The sequence below is a fragment of the Indicator indicator genome, chromosome 20 (assembly GCF_027791375.1).
Source record: "Indicator indicator isolate 239-I01 chromosome 20, UM_Iind_1.1, whole genome shotgun sequence".
NCBI lineage: Eukaryota > Metazoa > Chordata > Aves > Piciformes > Indicatoridae > Indicator > Indicator indicator.
Window position 1 is genome coordinate 10339640 of NC_072029.1, and position 24560 is coordinate 10364199.

General features: G+C 42.1%; 1 protein-coding gene across 1 annotated transcript in view; it reads left to right on the top strand.

The window, feature by feature from the left end:
* Nucleotides 1-24560, top strand: part of NRP1 (neuropilin 1) — a 112636-nt gene that overhangs the window by 84931 nt on the left and 3145 nt on the right. Inside the window, 6 exon segments of the mRNA XM_054390201.1 lie at nucleotides 3855-3999; nucleotides 6848-6952; nucleotides 10709-10768; nucleotides 17856-17993; nucleotides 23204-23478; nucleotides 24198-24291. Coding sequence (XP_054246176.1) covers nucleotides 3855-3999; nucleotides 6848-6952; nucleotides 10709-10768; nucleotides 17856-17993; nucleotides 23204-23478; nucleotides 24198-24291 — 817 coding nt within the window.

The following is a 24560-nucleotide window of genomic DNA, read 5'->3' on the forward strand; positions in this document are numbered from 1 at the left end:
TCAGTAAACATTGGACTTCATTCTCTCCTGTTTTAATCTCACTGAATATGTCTGCATTTTCTCACTTCTCATCACTTCTCATCATTTGTTTTGGGGATTAAAACTAAACGAATTCAGCCTTTGCAGTCATCTCTTTTCTCTTGTTACCAAGAGTTTTGACTTCATCATAAAGTGTGAAGAGAGTGTAAATCAACAATGGGATCTAACCATTTTCCTTCTAAGATAGATGTTGTTTTGACATGTACTTCTACACTGTGGCTCAACCAGGGAAAAAAATAATGCCATATGCTTTCAAAGCAGCGCGCCGTCTGCTGCATGGCTTTCTGTTTTCTAATACAGGCACTTGCCATCATTGTCAGAAGTTAGCTGTTTGACAAGCAAACTCCTGTGCTAACTGATGCACTGAGCCCATCCTCAACTTTCATCACTACCAGAAACTGACTTTCAAGATTAATGGAATGGAGAAAGCTGGAATTCAGCTCTCTTGTGGCATAATTATAATCCTACCCCCAAAAAAATTCAAGGCATTTAATAAACTTTCTTCTGAAGAACAAGGTTTCTTTAAAAGGAGTCAGATAAATCCCATGATTTGGGAGTCTGAGGGATTTAAAATATTAATACTAGAAAGTAGTATTCTTACATGCAAGTAGAGCTGGATGGGACAGCATGCTATAATGAGTCACAGCAGGAATGTGGATTATAAACAGCCCTGTTGCATGAAATGAAACACATCATTTCACTTGGTTAGAAGTCTTGACTTTCAATAAACAAACAACTGCAATTTAGGAAAAGAAAGAGCAGTGACAAAGTAAACATAACAACAGAACATAACCCAAGGATAAAACTCACCTTGTTTCTCAGTGTGATCTTATCATCCATTGCCTGGAGCTGCTCTCACTGGGACTATCATAACTCCTTCCTCTTCGGCTGATCCAATTTCTACTTTTCCTTTTTTTTTTTTTTTTTTTTTTTTTGTAAATATACAGCATGTTTTCTCCTTTAGCCTAGATCAGTCAAAGGATTGAACATCACAAGGTCTTGAATAACCACCACTCAGAACCTCATTTTCATTTCAAGATCCAATTTGTATGTCCTGTCCGTAGTTGAGCTTATTCAATAACATCATCTTTCTCTTTCTTATTACTTTCCTCCTTCTACGTTTTTATGGGTTTTTTTATACCTTCTCTCATCATTTCTGGTATAAGAAACTTCCCACTATTCTGCCTTTTGGACAACCTTCTCACATTTTTCCCCCTGCAAGTGTTCAAGGCCAGGTTGGATGATTCCTTGAGCGCCCTGGTCTAGTGGAAGGTGTTCCTGGCCAGGGCAGGAGGGTTGGAACTAGATGCTCTATATAGTCCCCTTCAACCCAAACCATTCTTTGAATATATGAATTTTGCTGCAATGTTTGTTTCCATCTTAAAAGATATTAGCAAGAATTTTTTTTCCCTCTCATCAGTTTAGCTTCTCTTTTGTTTAGCTATTATTTATTATACTTTTATCTTTGTAAATCAGCAAAACAAATTGTGACATAGGCTGCATAAAAGGCACTCATAAAGTGAAGTTTTACTGCATATTCCTCTCTCCTCCCCCACAAAGAATATCAGTATGTGTTTTAAATGATCAGTCAAAATTGAATCACAGGCAGCTCTGCACTACAAAGGACAATAATTCAATATAATTCGAGATGCCTATTGAATCCTAATGCCTATGTGTCAGTACTCCAGCCCTGATGTCTTTTATAAAAGGGTTTTCATTATTATGTGTTGCTATTAAGACTACTATTAAAAAGGAAGCAAGGATTCCTCAGATACGTGTGTCTGTCTACCTTTTACACATAAAATGGAATTCATTCTTTCTCACATGGTAGGTAGCTTTTCTAATCATTTGCACTATATTGCTATTCAATTATAATAATACGTAATTCCATGTTAATTAGGGGTGTGACAGGGCATCTACATGTTGAATTTTGACAACTGTCTTCTAAGCACTGGCAGAACACCAGGTCAGCCAGTGCCCCTGGAAGGCACCTTGGAGCTCGTCTCCTCTAGGAGGCTGGAGCAGAAACATTAATGTTCATAGAATGGCTTAGGCTAATTAGAAGGGACCTTAGAGGTCATGTAATCCAACCTCCCCACCATGGGCAGGGACATCTCTCAACTAGACTCAGCTGCTCAAGGCCTCATCCAACCTGGCCTTGAACACCCCCAGGGAGGAGGCATCCACAACCACCCTGGGCAACCTATTCCAGAGTCTCATCAACCTTGCACCAAAGAACTTCTTGCTAAGCTCCAGTCTAAACCTACTCTCCCTCAGCTTCAAATCATTCCCCCTTGCCTTATTGCCAGACACCCTTATGAGAAGTCGCTCTCCAGCCTTCCTCTAGGATCCCTTCAAGTGTTGGAAGGTGGCTCTAAGGTTCCCCCTGGAGCCTTCTCTTCTTCCATTATCATTGGCTTTTCTGACTGGCACTCTAATCAATGTACAGAAGGGGCTGTGTACCACTGACTCATATACAGAGGTGTACAGTGGAAACAAGTAAGAGCTTTTAGGATTGCACTGAAAATAGAAGCAGCACTCAGGTTTCCTTGTTCTGGTTTTGTGCCTTGAGAAATACAGACAGCTTCTCCCATAGCCTCTGTTTTGCCTGCATCAGATCAATAGGAGGAGTTCATTACAGGCTGGCCTTAGTTCTCATCCAAATGAAGGGTGTCTGGTGGTTTCCTCCTGAAGAAAGCTTCAGGTTCTGCAGCTATGAGTTGCAAGTATCTTAAAATAGCACTTCTAATCCAAAATTTTAAGTCTCCTTCAAAGAAGATGGTTTTTAATGTTTTGCTATTTAAGTAATTCATAGAAAAGATGAAAATGCTTTATTTTTACAGCACTGTTACATACTTTTTCATGTTTGGTACTTTAGAGTCTTCTATACACAATAGTCCAAAGTGGTTTTTTTACCATCAAATAGGGTAAAAGTAACTCATTTTGCCTGTCTTGAGTTATAAACTCTTTGTGGCAAAGACTGTTCCTTTGTACAGTTAATTCATTCTAAAGACTGATCATCTCCACGGGGGCACCTGAGGTGTTGCTGTAAATACAAATTACACCTTGTTCTATATGTAAAAGATCACTGACAAGAAAAGCCCAAAGGTGTCAAACAAATGCCATTGAGAGCTGCATTATGGCTGAAGAACACAGAATGCAACCCAGAGAAGAGAGCTTTGTCTGAAATGCAGATTTCCTGACCTGCCTTGCCTGTTGGATTATATTGCAGTTTTGTCAGGAAGCAGCTTTCTTCTTTATTTCTCTCTTTTTATTCTTATTCAATAGTAGGCTCAGTGGAAGAACTCTTGCAGCTACTGTTCCTGGAGTTTAATTTATGCCTTTTGAAATAACTACAACTTGTGAAACTCTGTCACTGGGGGAAATCAGATTCAAATTTTCTCTTGAATAGTTGGATTATTATTGTAACCACTTAAAAGGTGACAGGATCTTCACCTAAGCCATTTTTTTTTCCCGGAGAAGTGTTGAAAATGTCACCCAGTTAAAGCCCAGAACAGAGAGTCATTTAAAAACATGTCTCATTAAACACTCAGCTCTTGTTATGACCCTGATGGATTGGTTGCCACTGAGTTTATGAAGAATGAAATGCATTACTTTTCCGAGAAGCTTTAGCTATGCATTTTCCACTCTCATTTAGGACAGGAATAGATCACCTTTATTAAACAGTTAGCATCTGGCCCACAGCTCACCTAATTCAAAGACCAGAGACTGAAGGAAAAAAGACAGTTGTTCAAAAAAGCTGGGGTTTTCTATTTTTTTTTTTTTTAACAAGTAGTGTTTATCATGCTTTGCAGACTTTTGAAGGCAACACCAACTACGACACACCCGAGCTGCGGACGTTCGAACCTGTCTCGACCAGATTCATCCGCGTCTACCCTGAGAGAGCCACACATGGAGGGCTGGGGCTGAGAATGGAGCTGCTGGGCTGTGAACTCGAAGGTAATTGCTCTGCTAGAGATGAATGCACTTTATTATTTTCATAAATACATTCCCTACTTGGACTACTGCTGAAGACGGCTGTGTCTGTACAGGCAGCACATCAGACTCTCACTTCTACGACTGCCATTACTGCTGTTTCTTGGCCTAATCAATTCCTTCTTTGCTGACATTTGAATATGCCCAAGGCTCAAATATTATTCTTTCTCCCATTCCTTTGTTGATTCACAGTGATATTCTCCACATGGCTTTCTGTTCCCTTAAGCAGGCTTATGATTATACTTTTGAGAATCATAGAGCTGTTAGGAAACAATAAAGACAGGAACTTAAACTTTCTTACCATAATACAACCCTGGAAGAGACATTTCCTGAAAATGCAGAGGGAGCTTTGCACTAAATATAGCCATTTTGTCCTTTGCTCCTTCAAAGGATGTGAAAATCACATCAGACACTACAGTGGACACTGATTACTGGGCTGGACAGTGCCTGCGCTATTCCTTCTGGTGGGTAAAAGGGACCTCTTGTTCCTTTCATTTTGCAAGAGTATGTAGAAGATAAAAGACCAGGAAAAGCAAAGTTTAGACATCATCCTTGGATAGTGACATGAAGACAAGCTTTGATTCTTCTTATATAAACAATAATTATTTATCTTCAGAGATAACTACAGATAACACTACACTAATTTCACAGTTTTGTCTGATGGATGATGCAATAGTAGCATGGCTTATAAACCATGCAGTTAAACACCACACTGGATAACAAACCATCTTATCCAGGGATTCAGATGTTCCTTGTACAGAAGGAACTGAACAAACTTCCAAGCTGAATGGAGCCAACTGCTGTGCCTCCACTTCTTTCTCATCGTTTCTTCCCCAAGGCGGAAGAGTGGGAGGCATGTGCTGTGAGAACTGATGAGTTCTGTGTTGTGTTTTTCTAGTGAAGGCCAGATTGAATAAGTATGCTTCTCACTTGGCCCGGAAAGTGGAGAGGTTGGAAATACTTCTTAGTTCCTGCAGGAAGTCCTTATTTCCTGTGGGAATGCTTACACCCTTCAGACTATTGTGCTATGTGCACAGGAAAAAAGAAAGAAAACCCAGCACCTGCGTTATGTAAACTCAGTCACAGGGCTCTTGAAGCCACCTAGATATCAAGAAATCCATGGACCATGTATCAAGAACAAATTGCTCAGTGAGATGGAGGTGCCAAAGGGAAGACTAACAGGACAAAATGCCTTTGCTATTAGACAAACTTCACCTGGAAGTACATTTTTTCCCTGGGACACACCTTCTTGAGTTTGTCTTTCTGCTATGGCGTCCATTTGAAGGGTGCTCACCTGTCAGTCACCCATGGACAACTGAAGTCAATTCCCACTTACCCACGGGAGAAGCATAATAAGAAAACTCTGTTGTGTAACTGTATGTTAAGGGGAGAATTCAGTGAAGAGAAGTCACTTAATATTTACTGAGCTGGAAAGGAGTTGAGATGAGAAAAGAAACATGGAGCTAGGCACCGGCAGGAGTAGAAATCAGCTTTCCAGCAATAATGAGCAAAGGGAATTTTTGTGTGCTCGAAGCATCCCAGGGGGGCTTATATGAAATGATGGCAGAGATGCAGGCAAGCTGGAGGCTATACAGTGGCAAGAAGATCAAGATAAGAAACTTAACTCAATGTAGAAAGCCAGAGAGAGGTCCCAGAGGGGGACACATGCTCTGCATAATTCATAATAGGTACAGAAAACTGTTTCTTTAACCAAGGCTCAGCTGTACCTGTAAGGCACAGGTCAGAGTCCTAAAGAGCCATGTTTCATCCCAGATTATATCTACTTCAGAAACTACTTTCCCTCCTGACATTTTCAGGCCAAGAAGTCAGTGTCTAAGATCTGCAGGCTCTGGGAACAGTAGAAAGGCAAAGGAAAAAAAAAAGAGGTGTTACTGCATAGTTTGTAATGAGAGTAGAGCATTGTTAATGAAAATAACAGTGGGTGAGAACAGACAAAAGCCTGGATCACATTCCCAGAGTGGTTATCTTAAGCCAGGGAACTGTACTTGCAGCATAAAACATAAACCTAAACAAAACACCAACTATCTGTATTCTGATATTCTAGGTGTGGTATGTTTTGCAGATACTGGGTTAAAGATATATTTTCTGGCATCTTGCACAAATCTAAAGCTTTTAACTGTAATAAAAAAGGTCAGACTTTTACTGGTTAGGCAGCAGCTACCAGAAAGAAATCACCAAGGAGAAGCAGGCAGGTGGCCGGGAGGGGTGACTGACATCACTGATGTCTTATTTATAACTTCAACAAAAACAAAAGAAACCCCTTCCAGATCTGCTCATTGCTCACAAAGTGATTCTACATCATGCTGCCTTCCTGTCACTATTATCAGGACCCTCTTTAGACACTTCCTGTCTTATGTGTGCTCTGCAGAGGTTATGGTGGGTGCTGCAGAACTGCCACCCTAAACATGCACCTCTGCTGCTCCTCCGTACAGGCCTACTCACAGGCAATTCAGCCTGCAGTAAAATGATGGGTTTAGTACCTCACACCCCATCCAAGAGTCCCATCCTGCCTTGTGAGGCTTTCACTCTTCATCGGTAGGAGCAACACTCAGCAGCCAGTTAAAAGAAAATCTGGGGCTTGGTTGCCCAACTCTTGAGTTCAGATACAGCAGAGTGAGGCAGGAGAGAGATGTCCTGCTGCACAGAAATACTAACTAACCTGCAAAGCAGAGCTGTCTCATTCCTCAGCTAGAAGACATGACAACAGCACATGGTGCTCATCAAAATGTTACTGCCCAGTGCATGCTGATTGTCCAGCACATCTTAACTGAACCACTGGATTTTGTTTCAGCTCCTACCGCCGTCCCCACCGTTTCTGAAGGCAAACCCTTGGATGAGTGTGATGATGACCAGGCAAACTGTCACAGTGGCACAGGTGATGACTACCAACTGACAGGTGCAGAAACCATCCTCATTCCATTGCAGCTTCATTGTAGCTCATATCCATCACCAGTTACCAGCTAAATGTTTGCAGTGATTTAATCACTCAACATAAATGGACATTGGTATGCAGTTCATATTGCCAGTGCTGTCAAAACATGGGCATCTGCCTTTTACACATGACAATACTTTTGATTGTTTTCTCAGCTATGTAATTTTTGAAGCAAATAATAGTGACTAGCTGGAAGAGAAAGCAATTTTTTTTTTTTTTTTGAGCAGGAATTGTGTCTAATCAAATGTCCTAGTCAGACTTGTCTCCTATTAAAAAAAAAGCTGGAAAACCTTTTGAGGGTTGTGGTCTGAAATTGAAGAACTGCAAATTAAATACTGTTTAGGTTCAATATATATATATGCTTCCATACCTAAAATTTAGTGTAGGACTCAAATCTCAGTCCCAAACCTTTCCTAAACAGAAGCAAAGTGCATTTGTTTCATTAAAGCATGCTCACACATAGATCACCAGAAATATTTTTGTGAGCATCCCTGTGAACATCCCATTACATCCACAGAGAGGCTGATGTTCTTCAAGGTGCCATCACTAGCAGGAAAATAGGAGGGAGAGACATAAGACAGTCTGCATCTGGAACAGAGCTAGTTTCCATATTCCCCAACTTTTGCACAAAACCACTGTCCTTCTGAGAAATCTGACACTGCACCGTGACATTTTTGATCTCTTCTTGGAGGTCACTTGCTGCACCAAGCTCTGGGTCTGTTTGATGAGCTCTTCCTGTAGCAGATCTATACATCTACAGTAACTGAGCTTATTTTTGGACACAGTGACAGAAGTTATTTCATCACTGCTCCCTGATGTGCTTATCTAATAAATGTTTATTGCTTCTCATATCCATGATCTAAAATGGCATTAAAATCTGTCAAGAGCTGTCCAAGAGGACATTGGGAAACCTTAAGTAAAAGATTGACTTTTTGGAGCAGCCAAGTAGAACATTTGACAGCAGATACAAATGAAAGTGCAGTTTCAGCATCAAATCCTTTCCAAGCTTTGCCAGTGTCTCCTGTAAGTGCATGTGGCAAATCATAAATTGAAAAACAATTCTTGAGTGGAAAAGACACTGCACGGTCACTGTCACTGCTTTTCAAATCAGTGTCCCAGGTGAATCTTATTCTTTTTGAAAGCAGCCATGCAGGGAGTCTGATAAAATAGTCTGTAATCTGTTAAGGTAGCTCAGAAAGCTTTCAGTGTTACTAACCATTGTAATTTATTTATTTTTCTGAAAGGAAAGAGCAGGTCAGGAAACTCTGGGGCTTCCTGCAAAGGCCTAGATTGAAGGCTGGCTTGCAAAGCCCAGCAGGTAGAGTCGTATTTCACATAGATGGAGGCTGTGTGAGGGAAAGAAGACAGATCTGTGCAAGCACCTTCCCTGTTCACTCATAGTCTGCACTTCAGGGAGCTCAAGACTGCATCCCACATGCCCTTTAGGGAAAGCTTATTGAGCAGAAGAAACTCCTTCTGGCAATTTTTGCAGGTTTTGCTTTAGGGAGCAGTTTATAAACTCTAAGACAAGGGAAAAGTCACCAGACTTCCTGAGCAGCAGCTCTTTCGGAGGGCTGAACCTATTTCAGTACTATAATTGAAAATTACTACATTGCCCTTCTATATAAGTGCAGACACTTTACTGTAATTTATGGCTGTAACACCTAGAAACCCTGAGCAGAGCATGCCCAGCTGTTCTGGGCACAGGGGAAGCACTGCATCGTATGTATGATGTTACTTAGAACACCCAAAAGCACAGAAGTGAATTTACCAATAATTGAATTGTAAGCACTTTTCTTTTTGCCCCCTAAAAAAAAAAAAATGCATAGAAGGAAATTATGTAAATCTTGTGGCCCGTTAAGAATAGCAGAGCAGTGGAGAGGGGGTTTCATCAGTCCCTTCTGCTCTTTTCTCAGATGCATGTGGTGCCTGTGTTCTCGTGGGTACAACTGTGAGAGCCTCTTCCCCAAGAGCTCTTGCACATATGTGAGCATCACAATGGAGCCTCCCTCCCAATTAGCTCTAATTGTGCTGTAGGCCAGATTCCCTCCTGCACTGCTCAGACCCCATGCAGAGCTACTCTATTTGTGTGGCTTATAGCATTTCCCATCAGATCATTCTCACAAACATAAAGCTGATATAGCTTGGGCATTCATTCCCATTGGAAATCATCATAGCCATCCCTTCTATAATGCTTCAAGCATTTGCTTGCTGAAGAACAGAAAAGCCATTGACTGGTAATCAGCACCCTACTGTGCAGTTGTAATTGTGCTGATTTCCTTTATCAATATGAGGCTTGCTTTAAAAAGTCAAGTATTTCAAAAAATACCAATTAGTGAGCTTAGGAGAGGGCCATGACCCCACTCACCTCTTTCTCGTCTGCTTGAAGAAGACAAAAGGAAGTCTTTAATTTCTCCTGCTCTTTGAAACAGAAATGAAGCCTGCCTTAGACCAAAGTTGGGCTACCCAGAGAGACCAGGACAGGTTGGAGAAGTGGGCCTAGGTGAACCTCATGAGCTTCAACAAAGCCAAGTGCAAGCTCCTAGTATCGATCAGGGCAATTCCTGGTATCCATCCAGGCTAGGGAATGAAGGCCTTGCTGAGAAGGACTTGGGGGTACTGGTGGATGGGAAGCTGGACATGAGCTGGCACTGTGCACTCACAGCAAAGAATGCCAACCATATCCTGGGCTGCATTTAAAAAAGCATGGCCAGCAACCTTGAAGAAGGTCATCCTGCCCGTCTGAAATACTGTGTATAGCCCTGGAGTTGTCAGCACAAAAAAGACATGGACCTCTTAAAGTGGGTCCAGAGGAGGTAAACAGAATTGATCAGAGAGATAGAAGACCTCTCCTATGAGGAAAGGCTGAGAGAGATGAGGTTGGTCAGCATAGAGAAGAGAAGGTTCTGAAGAGACCTTATTGAGAACTTCCAGTACTTAAATAGAGCCCTTAAGAAAAATGAGGGCAATCTTTTTAGCAGGGCCTGTTGTGACAGGATGAGGGGTGATGGATTTAAACCAAAAGAAGAAATTTTTTACACTGTGAGTCGTTAAATGCTGGCATAGGTTGCCCAGAAAGGTGGTACAAACCCCATCCCTGGAAATGTTCAAGGTCAGGCTGCATGGGGCTTTAAGCAACCTGATCTAGTTGAAGACGTTCCTGCCCATGGCAGTGTGGCCAGGCTAGATGACCTTTAAAGGTCCCTTCCAACCCAAAGCATTCTATCATAGGATTCTATGAATTCTCACACACCTCTCTTGTGAGCTGGTCTTACTATGGAACAGCACACAGGGAGGACACAGCATGGCAGGAGGACCTCACAACCCTGCCATGAGAAGCAGCATATCATGAGTGAATGCACAAACTGGGGGCTGTTAGGAGGTGCTATGAAGATCAGTTGCTGACTTCCTGTGTGATTTGGAGTAAATCAGTGTCTAGAAAACAAAGAGGTCCACAGGGACATGACAAGGATTGATCAGCTGGTGCTTCAAGGACTCCAAAGATATACAGCTCTATTTAACAATGAGTTCTTGCTTTCTTTTTTGATAAAGTAAACCAGATCTTTAATGGCATATTTTCATGCCTCATCTCACATAGACAGTTACCTACATGTCTAATAATGGTGCTACTATTTCAGATTTATATATAGGATATTCCTAATGACTGCTCTGTCCTTTGTTGCATCCCATGTATCATGATATGCATAATTTCTTTTCCAGGTGGTACTACAGTGCTGAATACAGAAAAGCCAACAGTAGTAGACAATACACTACAACCAGGTAAAAAAAAAATCCTTTTTTTTTTTAATTAAAAACACAACAAATTCCATCAAATTTCATGCCAGAGACACAATAATGAATTGCAGCACTTCCTGACTTCCCCTTCCCTAAAAGTCTCTGAAGTAAAGAAGCATCTGGTCTCTCAGCTCTGCACAGTAAATATTTTATTCCTTTCATCCACATGTAGACACAGCAGAGAACAAGATTTCCTTCTGCATCAGCAAACGCCAAATGCTGACAAAATTAAACTAACTTAATCACACAGTGCACTCTGTTTAAATGTGGTGTGTCAGTGACACAAAATGTGTTTGCAAACTCTAGGAAAACAAAAACAGAGCCACACACAGGCCCACTCTCTATTTATATCCGTGGCTCTATAAAACCCAGACAAGTAAAGTTTGCCAGTTTTCTCCACCAGGGAGCTGGCAGTTTTACAGTATTGTTTTCGAGCAAGTTTCCTCAAAATGGGGTTACATAAACTGCTACCACAGACTTGAAACAGAAAGAACAAGTTGCCACTGGCAGCAGGTCCTTTTGACGTAATCAATACAATAACTAGCAGCTTTTAAAACCCGTAGTTTGCTGCTTCCACAGTTTTCATACAATTTTTTAATATCCTGTGCAATTTATTGGGAGTCAGGGAGAGGCTAGATTTGGGGGGGGGGGGGGGGGGGGGAGGAGGATCCCAAACTCCAAAAATTATAAGCAGCAGTTGAAAATCCTTTGCGTTAATAATTGTGGAGCGGCAAGGGGTCAATTTTCAGTCCCTCCCATTTCCTCCATTAAAGCACAGTCAGGCACAGTCTTGCAAGTGATTTATTAACAGGGTGGATAAGTGTTTATCATTGTTTCCTCAACCATGTGACACAATCCACTCTTGCTTCAAGTCAAAGAAAGAGACTAATAACGCAGAAGTTTCCTAAAGGACACGGATGGTGCTGACCTGATGAAGAGATAGAGCTGACTTAGGCACTGCTCCCACTCTCAGCCTCTGTGCTCTGATGTTGCAGAGGCAAATGCTTTTACTCCCCTCAAAGTCTGTCTCCAGGGTCAGCCAATTGGCTTAGTCAGCACACACTATTTCTAGCTCTGCCCTGCTTTATGAGCAGAAGGAGATTGTGGAGTACCCGTGCAGTGAGAAACACAACAAGGGGCTGGCCTGCCTTCCTGGGACACCTCTCCACAGGGCATGGCTGAAGGGCTGGAAGGCTGCTGGTGATCCCAGCATGGAAAGAGGTGGGGGGTACAAAGGAAGAAAGGATGCTGCACAGTGTTTTTAAGAGTAAAACATTTTAATTTTTATGTCTGAAATAATCTTTTAGCTTCATAGTTCGATGAAATGAAGGAATTTTGTTTACAGGCTTTTTTAACTATCTTCTGGCATTTAAACAAATTGCAAATTCATAAAGTGCCTCTGTGCAATGCAGTTTTCATCCATCTTCCCCCCAGCCAACTGCAATGGGAGGTTGTGTTTAATCCCCTTGACTTGGGTGGAACTTTCCAGAAACAGATTGACTGTTCTGCCAGAGATTAAGATATCCTCATTTTCTCTCCTTACTTCCCTTCTGCACCACCTTTGCCTACTCCATGATGAGCCAAGTTTTTTTCCTCTATTAAAGGAGTCTCAGAGGTTCCCTTCACAGCATGCCAATGTTACTTCCCTGCATTGTGCTGGTAGAAACTATTTCCTTCCGGGGAATAAGGGACAAGTTCACATCCCAAACTCCAGGCTCCCACATGGCAGCACATTACAAAGATCCTAGATAGAGATCAGTCAGATGTTAATAAATCCGAGTAAGATTTCCAGAATCTCCAGTTTAAGATATAAAGGTTTCCAGCTGCTTCATAATCCTTCACTGAAAACCAGCCAGAAAACACCCTAAAAGAGGCAGACAAATTCCACTCAACATGGGGAAACTCCTCCTGGCATGAAGGTGGTATAAGCATTTCCTTCTGCTGAAGGGGCACAGCTGGACCTGGCTGGCATGGTGAAGCACATCAGAGCAAGGGGCCATGCAACTGGGAGAGAGTCTGCTATGGTGGCCACAAATAACACAGTTTAAAACGGCCTTGAAGTTAAGAGCTGCTCAAACCCATCCCAGCCCTCAGAGCTGGAGTGCACTCATCCTCAGCCAGCTTTCAGCTATTCTCAAGGTATAAATTTAATACATCAAGGACTGAGCCTTCAGCTTCAGCCTTAATTCCCTCTAAGGGCTCATTTACCTTAAGATGCTAATACAGCTTGAGGTAAATGATGAACTCCAAGCCAAAGGGTTATTCCAGATCAGCTGCAGGCTTCAGCAGATAACCCAACATGAGCTGTGCCAGTGCTGGCCACAGCAGCTTGTGCCACTGTGATTTGGCACAGATTTACCAGCCCTGTCAGCAGCAGCATCTGCCATGGCACAGGTACTTCTGCATAGGAGCTAACACCATGAACTGCTGTTCTTCTGCCTGCATTCATGCCTAGGAACAACCCTAATCTTGTTTTCCCAGACTAACATACTTGTGTGTGTGTCAAAGCCTGAGATGATCCTGTTCCAACCAGCTTTCATACACTATGGAAACAGTTAAGAGCAAATAGCTGGAAAGCCTCTGTGTATAAACAAGCTCTCCATCAAGGAGACTTTTATAGTTCATTTCAAGGGGGTTGAATTGTAGGAGAATAAAAAAGGATCATGGCTTCAAATTGCTAAAAACGTTTAAAGCTTTGGATTTTTTTTTTTTTTTTTTTTTTTTTTTTTTAAGAGAGGCTCTACTTTTTCCCAAACTCCAAAAGATGCCTTTAACAAAACTTTCTGTTAAGGCAAATACCTTTCAGGCCTCAGGCCTAAGATTCACCAACATCTAGTCTTTTTTGAACACATCTATTTCAGTTCCAGAGGACTATTTGAAATGGCTGAGTTTTAGCTATTTACATACAGAGCAAGCTGTTCATTTACATTCCCTGCTCTCAGTCCTTTGTAGAGCAGACTGTTCAAGAAGTAGCTTGTTTTTCACACACATAATAGCTATGTCAGAAGAATATCACTAAGAAATCCTGAGGTTAAATCTATGCTAAGAAACCATTTTAAGGTGAATAAGTCTCATTTTCATTTACAGTGGGACAACTTTGCATCAATACAGGGATATTAAAGCAGTTATCATTTTACTATCATTTAAGGTAGTTCTGTGCTGCCAGGATAAGTGTTATAAAACGGTGAAATGCAAATATGGATCAGACCAAATAAACTACTTTGAAGTGGTCCAAATTATGGTTGCAATTTCCCACTTTAATGTTGATTTACCCTTTGGCAAGAGCATCACATAGAGAATTTTCATAGCATGTTTCATGCCATCATGCTCCTTCTTGCCTCTTGTTGGGTATGTCAAAGTCTCTGAGCCACGCAAGATTAATGAACTTGCAAGAAACTCACTCAACTAGATTTTCAAATTACTTTCTTGCTCATGTGCAGTAATGGTTCCAGCTGTGAGCAAGATGTGCTCAAGAAGTGCAGCTGTTGGTTATCCCTTGAGATGATAAATCTGGTTTAGTTCAGTATCACGTACCCTATATTTTGCAAAAGGCAGATGGGATTTCGTCACAGCTCCCTCTCAGATTCTCATCTGAGCTGCTGCCTTTTGGTTATGTAATAGCTGGTTTTCTTCATCCTCTCAATATACACAAACCTGGAGATCAATCACCTAATGGCAGGAGAATTATCCTAGCAGGGGAACAGGCCAGTGCTGCAGAGGGAGCCCACCAAATGCTACTCATCCCTACTTTCCTTCCTTCTACCTGAGCTGCCAAGACATATTTGAAGGACAACAAAAAGCACAGATTGACTGTAGCTTACTGTGAGCTACTGTATCAGCCCCCTAGGACACTTAATAGAAGTGTTGAACTATTCTGACTTTTGCTGAGGCAGACCCATTGCCCACACAACTAATGAACCTATCCTGATGCTACAAGTGTCTATTATTAATTGGCTAGAAGCTCTATTTTTCCTTTTTATGGGTCCCTGGGAGAAGTATTGGAAGAGATGCAAGAACAGACAATAAGTGATGGCATGCTTAAGGAGCCCATAAAATAAGAACACTCTGAAATGTCCTGCCTTTGCCCTTCAATTCCATTGCTGTCATTGCCTAAGGAATATATTAACACAATCACTTTTAAGAAAGCAGTAGGAAAGTAGTATCAAATAGCTAACTGAGAGCAGGTTACTGGTTAAATTCTCCTCAGTTTCAGAGGATTCTCATTAACTTCTGCATGGAAAAGAAGTTCATTTTTATGCTACACCATGCTGCATGTGAGTCCAAAGCCAAAGAGCACAGACATGGCCAAAGCATATCAAACTTGGGCTCTTTGCCAATTTCCTGGACTATGATTTCAGAAGAAAGTGTAAGAAATTAGACGATGCTGTGAAATTTAGTGCTGTTTTGAAACTCTCCTTCTAATCCAAGTGTTCAGAGCTGGCTTCAGAAACAAAAGGCTCTTGTCACTCCTTGCACTTCACAATTAATAATTAAGTTCTGGATATTCTCCTTGTCTACTTCATTGTCCAGTTGTCTTTGAACTGTGTTCAGCCTCAGCAACATTCATGGAAAGCGACTATCACCCACATCATGGATATCTTGCACTTCTCAGGCTATGAAATGGAGAAAACAAATATTGTAATCTTCCTTCCCTGGATTTTTCACCTATTTACATGCTTCACTTGTGTCTTCTGCTATTTATTTTTACTCAGAGTTGGACAGTACCAATCCTTTCAATCTCTTTGTGTTGTGAGCTCATTTATGTTGTGTGGTACCTTCAGATCAATGTGATCTATCTACCACTGCTCTCTTTTCTTGTGGTTTGAATACCACCCAGGCTAGCACTGGCTTTGCACGATATAATCCTTCAGGATTAATAAGATTAATTTTGGTTTACATTTTCTAAGACCTTTTCTACAGTTCTGTTCCATGGCTCTGATGTCAAAGCCATGCACTATAGCTCCCCCTGGGCCTTCTTGACAATGAAAGACTATTTTCCAAGAACTTGAAACTCTTTAATTCATATCAATGTCACTCTGTTTCTTTAAAATCTCCCCTTGATTTTCAGATGTCCTCTTTTGGGCAAGATGTCTTTGATCATAACCCCATTGTCTAGAAAAAAAAAAAAAAAACCAAAAAACACCATCTACTGAAGAAAGGAACATAATGGATTGCCTTTCTGCACTCCTGTGCTCCCAGGCTGAGTTCTGCTTCTTCAGTGTTTTGAGCCCAAAGAGGAATTATTCACTGTGATGTGCCCCTTTCCTAGAAGGGGAGAAGGTCCTCCAGGAAATATGTTTTCTCCATATTGAATTCCTGTGCCAGACATTATCTGTTTAATTCATTTCTTCCCAGCTAGGATGCCATATTCGTGACAATGTGGAACAGACCCCTCTGGAGTCCAGTGGGAGGGAGGGGGGAGCCAGGCAGGATGGGGTGGATGAAAGGAAGGAGCAAAGAATGGGGGCTCAGTGTGGAGTGATGCTGCAGCACAGCCGAGGTACTGACAGGCAGAGAAGAGGGGCAGGAGCTGCTGCATGCTCAGGTCTCTCTGCTGACAGACAGAAATTTTCTAGGGGCCAGAGAGGAGAGGGCACAGTGGCTACAGTGCAGGAATCCAGTAAGTTGAGTTAAAATTCTGTCTGGGAGCAAAGTCCTGCCAAACAAGGACACAGCAGGCAGAGAAGGAACAGCAGACAGTATAGATATAAAAAGAATCTGTCTCAACCTACTCATCTGAGGTTTGCTCTGTGTTAAAAACATGATTATTCTAGTTTACTCTGCATTAAAATCTGGGTTGTGTGTTCAAAAGCCTTTCCAGTGTCACCCAGGCAGCTCACTATGTTGAGAAGGTCTTTGCCTCTTCAGACTGGGAGGGCTCCACTGTAAAGGTTGGCCAGCCACAGGTCCCAACACACTTCCCATGTTCCTCCATATTTTCCCACAATAAACAAAACACATTCTAGAGGTTACATTATCTTTCCTGGCTTTTTTTAATCATGGGCAAGAAACAATTCTTCCCCCAGAGTCGATATTGATGGGAGCACAGAGTCCTTTGTTCTTAGTTCATACTTGCACAAAGCATCTCATTAAAGTAAACCTAAGTTATTCATTTAATAAGGTGTGAGTCATGCCTGAGAAAAGCCTTCAGGATTTGGTCACACTGCTGTGGGAAGGGTATTGCTCTATGGGGAGTTGCCATCGCTCAAGGTGAGGTAAAAGTTCATCTCAACGGGGTAGGAACCAAAAGCCCAAAAGGTTTCAAACTGCTTCTGAAAATAAGAAATGCAAGGGATTTGTGATATCTTTGTATAATCTTTCCATTCAAATTCCAAGTTCTATTGAAGAAAATAAGCTACTATGTATTAAACCTTTGGGCAGACTTGAAGAGAAGCTGAAAACAAGATATGATCTCATCCTGACCATAATACCAGACTTCCCTTGTTTTACATGGAGCTTGTTTTCAAGCTCATTTTGAGTTCATTTGGCAATCAGCCACATTTGTCCCTTTTCCATCTCAGTTTGTCCATTTCAATGCTGCCATCTTGTGGGCCTCCTAAACTGTCTGGAAGGTGCTGGAGTAAGTTCCCCACTGAAGCCACGTACTCATACATTTCACCAGAAATCCCTTCCTGCCAAGGACCTCCCATTAGTGTTCCTGTCCTTTCTTATTTTTGTCCAGATCTGATTGTGAGTTGTTGCAAAACGTTGCACCGTTATGGTACAAATAGATATTGACAACCAGAAAAGAGATCAGATCCATAAACCGGAGCTTTCTTTTTGAGTCATGTATGTTACAGCACAGATATCAGCTAATGTGGGCAAATTAGAATTCATCCAACCACAAAAAAATGCCAAAATGTGTGTCATAAAGAGGCAAGAAGCAACCACAGCATTTACTAGAAATAGTTGTTTTTCATTTGTTTCCCGGCAGGGCTGCTCCAGTTCTGGCTTCTCAGAGTTTTAAGTAGGAATAGTTCTGTTAATGGTCAAATGCATGCATTTGGTTTTGAAGTATAAAATTTGATTTATGTGATTAACAACCATATTTCATCCCTCCTTTTCCCTGCAGAGCTGCCACTATACAACTTCAATTGTGCTTTTGGCTGGGGATCTCAAAAGACTTTGTGCCACTGGGAGCATGACAACCAGGTGGATTTAAAGTGGGCAATCCTGACCAGCAAAACTGGGCCAATTCAAGACCACACAGGTAATCATGAGTTCATGATTTAGCCATTTTGTTCTGTTTAATGCTAAAATCCCTTGCAAAACCATAGGAGAGCAAATTACATCTAAAATGTGTGAATCACAAAGCTGATTCTCTGTGCAACCTAACCCCAGCACATGTAGTCACAACTGACCTTAATTATCCTTTCTGTAGGGGAATAAAGATCATTTATTGCCAGGGATGAAAGATATTCCCCTTCCTCTGATTTACCTTTGGATAACCATCATCTGGGGTAGGACAAAAAAAATCTGAATGATCAAACGCTCTGCAGATATCCCTCCCCAACAGATACAGTCAAACAAACCTCATGTTATTCCTGTTTGTAGTTAACTGCAGGGACTGCCCAGCATAGAAAAGTATTTTAAGTGAAACTTCCCAGATGGACATATTTCCATGCCCTCCTCCTCTCCAGCCACCCCTTTCCAGAAATATCACCGTGGGAAATTGATTGGTTGGGTTTATAGTGTCTAACTCACAGCTCTGCATAATCAGGCAATAAATATGCTGCTGGCTAGTGGAGAAGGGAGGGTGCTTTGTGACCCACACAGCCTCTCCCTTCAGTGTTCTCTCTTGCATACATGCAGATTAATCAAATGTGTTGAGATGAATCCCCCTTCCCACTTCTGCAACCCCTTTGCCTAATGAGAATGACAAGGAAATTAGACAAAATTGGACTTTTTAAATTCTGAGACACTTTCAATTGAATCTTAAGACATGTACAGTAGTTTCAGGGGAAAGGGAAAAAAAAACTTATAATACTTTGACTATAAATGGCATTGTACAAATAAATGGCATCAAATTAACTAAAGGCAGTTAGCTCAAGTGAAGGCTGTAATGGTGGAAAAATTGATGTAGAGTAAAGTGAAATGGCTCAGTAGGATCTGACATTGAAAGGAGGTTAAAAGCTATGTTAGCCAGAGACTGACAAAATCTAAAAGGCATGCATAAGTAAAGCCCTAATTAAGACAATGAAGACAGAGTTCCTGACCCAGCACTGCAATAATATTCTGGAAATGAGAGCTATCTGCACTTTGCCACCGAGGATTATAGAGAGACTGAACCTGTCTTCAATCAAGAGATGAAGAAATTATATTCTTCAGATGAGATTCTGTTGTTTCTGCTGGGTCTTGCTAGTGCAGAAAATGTATTTATTGCCTTAGCTGTATCTTCAGTAAGTCTTACAGAGGCAGCCCCTTTTTCTCCTTACTGCACTAGCTTCCAATGTTTTCCAAGATTTTTTTTCAGCTTTAAGGGCACTTTCAACTGCCAGGTTTTACCATTTGCCTTCCAGCAAGTACAGAATGAGAGGGGTGGATGTGAACATAGATCACAGTTTGAATGGCACTGATGTCTCAAAGAAACACCTCAGTGCCACCACAACACAGCTAGGCCACCCTACATATTTGGAGAACCACAATGAACAGCTCCCAGGCATTTCTTGTTCTCAGCTGCACATCTAAGAAAGCTGAAGAAACTCCACAGAAGTGGTCCTCAGCAGCATTTTCTTTAAGACAGCAGGACACGCTGTATTTCACTTCAAGTTGTATGTGTTGTGATTAAATCTGCCCAGGGTTATCCTCCAACTGAGACAGCTATCCTAATGCTGTGATTATTTTTCTTTTTATCTCCCTTTGGATTTCCCTACCATCATTCTTTGCACATGTTGTGCTGCCCTCTGCACAGGAGCAAAGTTGGGAAGAGCATACAGACACAAGCACTCCTGCTAAAGAAGAGGTCACTGCAGTAATTGTCATTTTAGCATCCTTTTCCCCTATAAAATTAATTCAAAGAGCAGGTATTTACACATGCATGTGGGCCAGGATACATTTAACTGCCCACAGAAATCCAAACAAAAGAAAACACCCTTTTCTCACGTTAGAGGAAATATTTCTATTTCTCATTCATTAGGCTCTCTCCTTCCAGTCATTGGGTTTAAGGCACTCCTCTTTGTTCCTGGTCCATCTTTTAATTAACCTGTGATACCTAGGCTTCCCAGAGTAACAACTCTCCCCTTCCTCATTGGTGCAGGACCACACCATTACAATCCAGCAAATCTCATTTATACATTATTTCAAAAGAAATTCAAGAACAATGTACAAGCAAAGACCAATGTTGATAAAACAGCACCCTTCCAGAAGATCTTCTTTTGCCTTTTGTAACTTGTGTTTAAACAGAGCTATGTAGGCTTGCATTTGAGCAACAATATTTCTTACTATTAATTTTCTCCTTCTTACCTTCAAAAGAACTTCATGCCAAAGCCAGCAAATGTTGTCTCCATCCTTTTCTGTGACTGCATTACACATGCAATCTATTCTTACACTCAGCAGGATGAGCTTCATCTTTTTCCATCACAATCCTCCGCGAAGAAGCTGTTCAAAAGCTGCCTGGTGTCAATCAGAAGAACTTTCCTGTAGTCACTGTCTTACTTAGCAATTTTCTGTTACCAAACTAATCACACCCTCCCATGTGCTTCTCTCCCAGTGGGATTAAGCAAGCAGTTTTCCAAGTTAAGGGTACTAAGTGTTCAGATTTCAACGTGTAAAGATCCATTATGGTCTTCAGACAACACCAGCCACAATCTCACTCTTTCAGGAAATGGGTCACAAATATACACAGCCCAGGATATCATTCCAGTAACTCTGACACCATTTGTGACAATGTGCAGACTGTTTAGGAGCACTGCTTAGAGCTCAATTCCTCATGTCTGACCATGGCTGTTCAAAGCTATTTTATCTCCCAGCGTTCTTCTCATTCTTATCTTCTCTTATAGAGCACAGATTACTTTAAACAGAGCTTTAAAATAGCTCTTTGCACAATTAATATAGAGCAGGGATTTGTGTCTAACTTGCTGAACTAAGGCTGTCACAAGATGCACACCAACCAATGGAGCATATGCTGCCACACCAAACATGCTTTTGCCTCCTTCCCTGAGCAGAAGCAAATGTGTAGTGAATATGTTATCATTCATTCTCAGCACAAAGCATCCCAAAGGAGACTCTGGAAGGGAGTCCCAAGGGAGACTGCCAGAGGAAGTCATAGAATCATAGCAAAATTGGTTTGGAAGAGACCTTTAAGATCATATAGTCCAATCACCCTGCAGTGAACAGGGACATCTTCAGGTTGCTTGGAGCTTCAACCAAAAAGACCTTGAATGTTTGCAGGGGCATCTACTGGACAACCTGTCCAGTTTCATCACTTTCATTGCAGAAAACTGCTTCCTCATACCTTAATATAAATTTCTGTTTATCAGAAATGACTGTGTAACACTTCAGTTGCTTTCTCTAGTGTTAGAGCTTGCACTCAGGACAATTACAGCCTTTTAGTTACTTGGCAGGAAGCTCTCACTTTCATCTACTTTATGGTAACACGTATACGTCCATCACCCTTGTGAGTCAGGGAGGGAAAGACAAGAAATTGATTCTGTGCTTAAAACATGGGCCCAAGGCTGGGGGGCTGCCAGGAGCTTGACTCTGTCACTCACACCATATAGTTTAACCATCAAATTTTCAATATCAAGCAATGATTATGAAGACTGCAGCTCAAACTAATGCAACTGTTTGAATCCAGTAGCAGCATGAAATCAGCTTAACTTCCCCTTCATCTTCCCAAAGCAGCTCCCGCTCCCTCTACACCATCCTCCACCCTGCCCAAACAGCTCCTGCTCCATCACCACCATTTTTGCACCCATCCCAGAGCCAGGGGCTAGACCCTCAACCAGCCAAGATACCACACAGAGAAGCTCAGCCCCAGTAAAGAGGCTCAGCCAGCACACATTGATGATATTGGAGTAGTCATCACCCCTATCCTACCCAGCCAGGGGGCCACCAGGCCCCCCGGCCTTTGTCCCACCCCAGTCAAATGGTTTTCACCATAAGGACTCACCAGTGACAAGAGGAGGATCCTCAGCCCAGATGGGCTCAGCTTGGGGCTTCTGCCTTTCCTGGGTGGGATTAAAAAGGGGAGTGGATGGGGAGGGCAAAGTGGCCACACCTGCAGTGGGAGGAGACTCTAACAGAGCCCAGGTGCTCTGGGATTTGAGGAGAAAAAGGGGGAAAATGGGATGGCTGGGGTGGAAAAGGGGCAGATATGGTGGGAAAGGGGAGGTGATGGTGAAAGAAGGGGATTTTAAAATCACTCTTTTTTTCCTTAAATCTTCCATTATGCACAACTGCAGTTCATGGTTTGCTTTGCTTCCATGCAAAAAGAACAAACCCATCAATACTTCATAAAATAAAGCACATTGGTGGCTATTACAATGAAACCTTTCCACAAGTATCATTTTGCTTGGCAGGAAAATCTGTGCTTTTCAGATCAAAATAACAAGTTTTAACAATAAAAAAAGAGTTCTCCAAGATTGAACTTTCTCCCTGGATACGAGGGAGAAAATACCAGAATGATGGAGGGACCGGAGCATATGCCCTATGAGAAGAGGCTGAGAGCCCTGAGGCTTTTTAGTCTGGAGAAGAGAAGACTGAGAGGGGATTTAATAAATGTTTATAAATATCTGAGGGCTGGGTGTCAAGAGGAAGAGGAAAGACTCTGCTCAGTTGCACCCTGTGGCAGGACAAGGGGTAACAGATATGAACTACAGCACAGGAGGTTCCACCTCAATACAAGAAGGAACTTCACTGTGAGGGTCACAGAGCACTGGAACAGGCTCCCCAGAGAGGTTGTGGAGTCTCCTCTGGAGACTTTCAAGACCCATCTAGATGTGTTCCTGTGTGACCTGTGCTAGATTCTATGGTCCTGCTCTGGCAGGGGCGTTGGACTCGATGATCTTCGAAGGTCCCTTCCAACCCCTAACATCCTGTGATCCTATGAAATCCTTTTGTTTAAAGCCATTACCCTTTGTCCTGTCACAACAGGCCCTTCTAAAAAAGACTGTCCCCATCTTTCTTATAAGCTTCCTTTAAGTATCAAAACACCACAATAAGGTTTCCCCAGAGCCTTCTCTTCTCTACGCCAAACAATCCCAACTCTCAGCCTGCCTTCATAGGAGAGGTGTTCCGTTTCTCTGATAATTTTTGTAGCTTTCCTAGAGCTCCCAAACCAGTGTTTTCTGACTCTTACTTGTGAGCCCTGACACATCAGCATGGAAAGAAAGCAAAATGATCAGGGCTGGTCAGGGCTTCTTAGGCAAACAAACAGCACGGAAAGTGGTGTCAGTTCCTAACACAGTCTTTCTGTCACAGTAGGAGATGGCAATTTCATCTACTCACAAGCTGACGAAAGCCAGAAAGGCAAAGTTGCCCGACTGCTGAGCCCCGTGATTTACTCACAGAACTCTGCCCACTGCATGACTTTCTGGTACCACATGTCTGGAGCACACGTGGGCACCCTGAAGATCAAACTGCGCTACCAAAAGCCAGATGAATACGACCAGGTGCTGTGGACTCTGAGCGGGCACCAGGCAAACTGCTGGAAGGAAGGACGTGTTCTGCTTCACAAGTCTGTGAAACACTACCAGGTGAGCTGGGCTGGTCCTTGCTGAGCTAACAGAGCCCAGACCAGTAAGACCTTGCTGGTCATGTAGCAGAAAATGTCACTGAAAGATTGGTGTAGACAGGATGATAGTTACAGCTGAGGTGCTGTTGCTGTAACAGTAATAGTGGAGCTATATTTCATAGCATCTCGGATGACAGCCATGGAAACAATCTGTTAGTGAAGGCCACATAGTTCAGCAGTCATTTTGCATCTGTCACAAGACCACATCCTGAACAGAGTTTTGCTGCTGATGTTGAAGTCTTTAATGAAGTTAGGGCATTATCATAGAATCACAGAATGGTAGGAGTTGGAAGGAACCTCTAGAGATCATCGAGTCCAACCCCCCTGCAAAGCAGGTCAACTTAGAGCAGGTCACACAAGAACATGTCCAGGTGAGTTTTGAAGATCCCTAAGATCTTCAAGAAGGTGACCTAAGAAGGTGACTCCACAATCTCTGTGGACAGCCTGCTCCAGTGCTCCATCACTTTCCTAGCAAACATTTTTCCTGATGTTGAGCTGTTATCAATTCCCATTCACATATGCAAGTTCATAAAGACATGCAATGCAGACTGGCAGGCAACAATCAAACCAGATGTAGATGTGGCATCAGGACAAGTGAAAATGTGTGTTAACAGCTAATATCCTGGATGCTGTAATTGTTTATAACAGAATAACAATGTGAACATTATCTTCTTTTGCCAGGTGGTTATTGAGGGAGAAATTGGAAAAGGAACTGGAGGAATTGCTGTGGATGATATTAAAATTGACAATCATGTAGCACAAGAGGATTGCCGAAGTAAGTATGAACAGCAAGAACATGCAGAAATCTCATCCAAAGCATGATTCATTTTATTTTCATACCTGGTTTTGTCTTGACTATATAGAAAGTTTTGCACTGCAAGCATCCTGATCTGACCCATAGCTTTACTCCTAAGTGCCACTGGTGGCACTTCAGTACTGCAGCAGCTGCAGACTTTTGGATCAGAACTGACATCCTACTGATGTGGGTCACAGCATTTTCACATTCTCACATCTCTCTACTTTTCCCAATGCTCTTCTCTGTTT